Source organism: Oncorhynchus keta, chromosome 21, assembly GCF_023373465.1.
Source record: "Oncorhynchus keta strain PuntledgeMale-10-30-2019 chromosome 21, Oket_V2, whole genome shotgun sequence".
Classification (NCBI taxonomy): Eukaryota; Metazoa; Chordata; class Actinopteri; order Salmoniformes; family Salmonidae; genus Oncorhynchus; species Oncorhynchus keta.
Window position 1 is genome coordinate 5,040,866 of NC_068441.1, and position 6,777 is coordinate 5,047,642.

The 6,777-nt window shown below is 43.2% G+C and overlaps 1 protein-coding gene across 1 annotated transcript; it reads left to right on the top strand.

The window, feature by feature from the left end:
- Positions 1-2,300: 2,300 nt before the first annotated feature.
- On the top strand, positions 2,301-5,881 carry LOC127910520 (potassium voltage-gated channel subfamily D member 3-like). The gene is made up of 2 exons (XM_052474553.1): positions 2,301-2,594; positions 4,730-5,881. The coding sequence occupies exon 2, from the start codon at positions 4,775-4,777 to the stop codon at positions 5,879-5,881; it is 1,107 nt and encodes a 368-aa protein (XP_052330513.1). The 5' UTR covers positions 2,301-2,594; positions 4,730-4,774.
- Positions 5,882-6,777: the final 896 nt, after the last annotated feature.

Here is a 6,777-nt window from a genome sequence, read left to right on the forward strand (position 1 = left end):
GAGGCCAAGTAAATACTCTGAGTTGTGTAGGCTTAGCTCCCTTGCGGAATAATATGTCTGCACAGCGCAACGAGGGAATTGGATGACACATGCTGTATGCTCAGTGATATGACACATGATAAGACCAAGGAGCTAGTGGTAGATTTGAGGAAACATAAATGTGTCTTTGATCCCATTTCTATTCATTTTGAAGAGATTGGCACTGTTGACTCTTGTAAGTACTAGGGTGTACTAGTGGACAACAAACTGAACTGGAAGGAGTATTCTCACAGTGTCTACAAAGCAATAAAAACAATCCAGACTGTACTTTTTAGGGAAGCTTAGATCTTTTAATGTATGTGACAAAATGCTTTGTATATTCTATAGCAGTGACATGGCGAGTGTAGTGACCTATGCCATTATGTGCTGGAAAGCGAATTTAGCTAAGGAGGACTTAAAACGAGCTTTACAAAATCCTTAACAAAGCCAGTGCTACAATTGGCTCCAGCCTAGACATGTTCATAAAAAGGCTGCCAGTAAAAACAGACAAGATCATGGACAATGACACACACCCACTCCACGACACTTTAACGTAACACAGGAGCAGCTTCAGTGGCAGGTAACATCCTGCCCAGATGTTCCACAGAGAGGTTTAGACGGTCCTTTTTACCCACACAGCTATGAGGCTTTTTAATGAGTGTAATTGATTAACTGTCTATTGGGAAATGCTGCTTCCTGTTTACCTTCCAGAGTAGGATGGAAAACAGCACTGGAATCAGACTATTCAATTTGGGATACTATGGTTGGTGCGTGTGCCTTTTGTTTTTTAATCATGCGTTGGTCATCGTTACGTGTCCTGTCATTGCGTCTTGTCAAGTCATTAACGATGCGTGAGAAAATAATTTCCCAAAATGGGATTAATAAAGTAATACTCTAAGCTCTCTACTTTCCCCAGGCCAATGTTTACTGCCTCTCTTGGGTAATAAATATGCATATTGTAGTAATAATGAATTTAATCCTCGTGTCGAGGTCTACATTTTGTATGATCTCAAATCCTACTTAATTACTTCTCACTATGATTAAAAAATGTAAAATAAAAATAAGACTTAAACATTTTAATATGTACCATCCATCATTTGTGACATGCCAGCCCAACAGGGGGTGGATGACTCTAGTCCCTTCTTCACAGTAGGGCAGTTTGAAAAATTATAGATACATTTTTTTTTTTTTGCAGAAATGCCTTGTTGAACATGTGAACTTTATGTGCCTTAATTATAAACGTATATGTGATCCTTAAATACTAATAAAAATGTGAAATGATTAGCCTAGTTTAGCCAAAAGGTTGACCAGGCTTATGGTTGATCTTGCAATTTTCATGTTCATTCTTGAAGAGATTGGTGGGTCTATGGTTTAAGAGGGTGTGAATGATCCTGAATGGGCATAAACAAAGAGCTCTCTAGCACTCAGCAAAATCGTTCAAGGGCATTTTTCGTCTACTTGTCTCCGAAGTGGGATAACGTTTAATCAACTTTTAAAGCAACATAACCTTTCCACGCTTCCTCCAATCACAGTGTATGGAATATCATTTTGGAGCTCTGAATTTGAATTTCTGTAATCCGTCAAAACAAGCCTTTCGGATATTTCAACCCAAATCCCAATTCGGATGAGTCGTGACATTTACATGTTCACACTGTAAGATAATTAACAATGCATTTACTTACACATTACATGGTAATACGTGTAAGTTATAGAGGCTAAATATAAAAGCCTTCCACTTTTCATTATAGAGTAAACATTCGATTTGATGAGTGGGTTTAAACGACGAGATGACCATTAAATCGTGATATATTACCCTGTACTAAAGAAAATGTTAAAAAGAACGCTGCAAACCCTTCTCAATCATAACTATCAAGTGTTCTAGTTATTATACACTGTCATGTGACAAGATTTCTCTAGAAGGCAACTTTCCCTCACCGTGCTGCACATAATTGAATGAGGAACTTTCACAGTATACCAACTCCCCCAATAAAGGCGTGCATAATCAAGATGTATTTTCTCACATTAACTAATAAAACGTAAAGAAGAAAGAAAAAACATGAATAAACTGTTGACAAATCAGTCAGTGTAGCTGGTTGAGTGGACTGATTTGTCACGGTAAATGTATTGAGGGGAGATGGAGAGTGTTAGAGCCTATGCGCACAAGAGATAAATAGAGAGAGAGAGAGAGAGAGAGAGAGAGAGAGAGAGACATTGCGGAGACAGACTCCTACATCCATCATCCACTATTCTAGTCTTCACCGACATGAGGTAGGTGTGAATATCATCCCGAAGACTGCAAAATGAATCTGTGCTTTCTGTCCAAACCGCAGGTGCCACTAGATGCAGGTGTGGTTTAAAGAAAGACATCCAAGGTTTTGGTGAATTTCATCAACACGTTTCGGATCGTTCAACGCATCAACATCCATCCCCATCTCGTGTTCCTCTACACTTGGTTCGTTTATTCGTACCGAGGTCCTTTGTCAATGCGTCCTTCAAAATATGTAGCTTTTCCTCTGAGGAATTATTTTACTGGAGGATCGCGCAATACATTTCTTGGGATCTTTCCTTGTTTGGCGGTAAGTGATATAGAAAGCTTTGATTGAGCACGTGAGTTGTCCCTATTTGTTTCTAATGTGCTGGTCTTTTTTTCTACAAGTAGCCTGACATATGGAGTTGAGAATTGTTATCGGAATGTTAAACCAGCAAAAATGTTTTACTTATTCATCAAACTACTGAATTGTATTCAACCAGCGCTAGGCTACAGCATGCAGGATCTTCATCTGAGCCACTTTGCAAACAGAAGGACATTAAATCCTGCAGCAACAGGAAATGTGAATTAACATGTGGATTATAAGGAATGGATATAGTTTTTGTTAAGGCAAATCAAGTCTGAAATTTCAATGTGGAAATTACAAACTTCAGAAACCTTTATTAATACTCGAATACACCACAAGTGTGCATTTCCTGCTTTGCAGAAAAATTCGCAGCAACAAAAGATTGATCAAATTAAGATCTGTATACACTCCTATCGAAATGTTGTCAAAATGAGCAATAAAAAAGCAGAAGTATACTGGATTTTCGATATTTTGACAATCGTTCTAAATATTATCCTTAAATCGGATACATACTTAGCAGTATGGCAGGTATGCAATTCTGACTCTACAGGTCTCGTTCTATTCTGAACAGACCACTTCTATTTGTCATAGCTGTTAACAGAGCTTCCTGAGGAGACTTCACATTATCCTCTCTGTCTTAAACATTCTGTTCTGTGAGCTCTGGAAATGACAGGGAATTTGACAGCCTGCTTAGAGGTATTTTAGAGGTGGTGTTCTTGCAGAGGGATTCTTGTTATAATCCTTGCATCCATAGCCCAAGATGTACTCTTAAGGAGCCTACCATTGGTCCAAGGACCTTATGTTATTTTCAGAAGTAGACTGCCAAATACTCCATCTAAAGCCGAATCGATTCTCCATTGCAATACGGTTGTAGAAACATTAATGTCTTTACTTTCATATCACATCAAAATAAATGCAAAATATAGTTATTAGGTACACCCATCTAGTACCGGGTCGAACCCCCCTTTGCCTCCAAAACAGCCTGAATTATTTGGGGAATGGAAACGTTACTTAATTGGCATCAAGGGACCTAACGTGTGCCAGGAAAACATTCCCCACACCATTACACCATCATCAGCCTGTACTGTTGACACCAGGCAGAATGGGGCCATGGACTGCTTACGCCAAATCCTGACTCTGCCGTCAGCATGATGCAACAGGAACCGGGATTCGTCAGACTAGGCAATGTTTTTCCACTCCTCAATTGTCAATTGTTGGTGATCGCGTGCCCACTGGAGCTGTTTCTTCTTGTTTTTAGCTGATAGGAGTGGAATCCAGTGTGGTCGTCTGCTGCAATAGCCCATCCGTGACAAGGACCGGCGAGTTGTGCTTTCTCAGATGCCGATCTGCACACTAGTGTTGTACTGCACCATTGTTTGCCTGTGTGTGGCTTGCCTATTAGCTTGCACGATTCTTGCCATTCTCCTTGGACCTCTCATCAACAAGCTGTTTTCGCTCCACAAAAAGGCCACTGACTTGGATGTTTTTTGTTTGTCGCAACATTATCAGGAAACCCTAGACACTCCCGTCCATGAAAAGCCCAGGAAGCCGGCCATTTGTGAGATACTGGAACCAGCGTGCCTGGCGCAGACGATCATACCACCACGCTCAATGCTGCTTGGGTCACTTGTTTTGCCCATTTTAATGTTCAATCGAACAGTATGGCCAAGTGTTTGTAGGAGCGAACCCTTTTCAGGAATTGGGCGGTGACCTAATAAACTGGCCACCGAGTGTACACTGTTTTAACCAGCTTCATCACAGTTGCAGATTGCAGTTTTGCTCAATGACAGCACATTTCTGGTGGCCTTCTTCCGTTACGCACAGTTGTTCGGAGCATGCTAGATCGCTAATTATCACAGGTGGTCCCTCAGTCTTCCGTCTGTCTTCCACAAACAAAAACGATGCATGTAGGCCAGTGACAAACTATTTAAATGTAAAGCCTTTTTAAATTCAGGCTGTAACACAACAACATCTGGAAAAAGTCAAGGGGTGTGAAAACTTTCTGAAGGCACTGTACCATGCAATCACCTTATCATGGAAATGTTGTATTCATGAGTTGTTACTGATTGTGTGTTTTGTCTGTTTCTCTGCTCAAGATGGCAGGTAATTTTAAGGCAAGCCGGAACACAGAGTGAGTCGCCATGGCGGCAGGAGTGGCTGCATGGCTTCCCTTTGCACGGGCAGCAGCTATTGGCTGGATGCCTGTGGCCAACTGCCCCATGCCCATTGCTCCTAGAGACCACAGAAAGAGACATGACGAGCTGATCATCCTGAACGTGAGTGGACGACGCTTCCAGACCTGGAGGACCACACTGGACCGCTACCCAGACACCCTGCTGGGAAGCTCAGAGAAACAGTTTTTTTACGATGAGGAGACAAAGGAGTATTTCTTCGACCGGGACCCAGACTCCTTCCGCAGCATTCTCAACTTCTACCGGACGGGAAAGTTACACTATCCTCGCTACGAGTGCATCTCGGCCTATGACGAAGAGCTAACTTTCTTCGGCATCATTCCGGAGATCATCGGCGACTGCTGCTACGAAGAGTACAAGGACCGGAAGCGGGAGAACGCGGAGCGTCTCCAGGATGACCAGGATGACAACAAGGACTGCAAGCTGCCCAACATGACATACAGAGAGACCATGTGGAGGGCCTTCGAGAACCCTCACACCTCCACCATGGCCCTTGTGTTCTACTATGTCACCGGCTTCTTCATCGCCATCTCAGTCCTCACCAACGTGATAGAGACGGTACCTTGCGGTGCCACGCCTTCACAGAAGGACATGCCATGTGGCGAGCGCTATACCATCGCCTTCTTCTGCATGGACACAGCCTGCGTCCTCATCTTCACCGTGGAGTACCTCATGAGACTGTTCGCCGCGCCCAGCCGCTACCAATTTATGCGCAGTGTGATGAGCATCATAGACGTGGTAGCCATCTTTCCCTACTACATCGGCCTGGTGATGACAGACAATGAGGATGTGAGCGGGGCCTTCGTCACGCTCAGAGTGTTCCGTGTGTTCCGCATCTTCAAGTTCTCCCGCCACTCGCAGGGCCTCAGGATCCTGGGGTACACGCTGAAGAGCTGCGCCTCCGAGCTGGGCTTCCTCCTCTTCTCCCTCACCATGGCCATCATCATCTTCGCCACGGTCATGTTCTACGCAGAGAAGGGGTCGTCGTCGACCAAGTTCACCAGCATTCCAGCCTCCTTCTGGTACACCATTGTCACAATGACCACGTTGGGGTAAGTCCTCCCTATTTCCCTCTCTCTCTCTCTCTCTCTCTCTCTCTCTCTCTCTCTCTCTCTCTCTCTCTCTCTCTCTCTCTCTCTCTCTCTCTCTCTCTCTCTCTCTCTCTCTCTCTCTCTCTCTCTCTCTCTCTCTCTCTCTCTCTCTCTCTCTCTCTCTCACTTCCATTCTCTTTCTCTCTCTGTCTCTCTCTTTCTCTCTCTCTCGCTCTCTCTCCCTGTCTCACTTCCATTCTCTTTCTCCTACTCTCTCTCTCGCTTTTTATCTTTCTTCCAATCTCTTTGTTTTTTTCCTCGCTCTCTCTCCCTCTCATTCACTCAGCAGTTTGGGTTCTCTCTCTCTCCACTTGTGTGGTTCATAAAACAAATAGTGTGTTCTGCATTGGAATGATGCATGCTGTCCCCAAGAGATCTCAAGATGGTTCACAAATGTTATCTTCAAATCAGGAGCTCTCACAAAACCTTATTTGGCATCACCAAATCACAAATATTGATTAATGTTGGGAGTTTTGGTATTCTATAAAAGTTAAGAAGTCAACCATCCAAGGTTGAATTCAAACAACAAATGTCTTCTGAAGAGGCTTTAGTTAGTTATACAACTATAATTCACTTCAACATGATGAATGCACCTTAAAAAGTTGATTAGCAGATTTGATCTGGTGCCAAAATGCTTGCCTGTGTTCTACTGCAAACGTAATACCTTGGTCTATTGTTTGGATGTCCTGGATATGTTTTCTGCTGTGTGGTGGAAAATGGAATATGGATAAATGCCAACAGCTTCCTCACTTCTTCAATAGACTAGTGGGTGTATGTATGATGCTGCTGCCCATTTGAGTAATGGTGGAGAGCCACCACTACATTTACAGTACCTACCTCCTGACCTACTAGTATAAACTC

Excerpts from the sequence above, each read along its gene's own strand:
- LOC127910520 (XM_052474553.1), top strand. The coding sequence starts at position 4,775 with ATGGCGGCAGGAGTGGCTGCATGGCTTCCCTTTGCACGGGCAGCAGCT.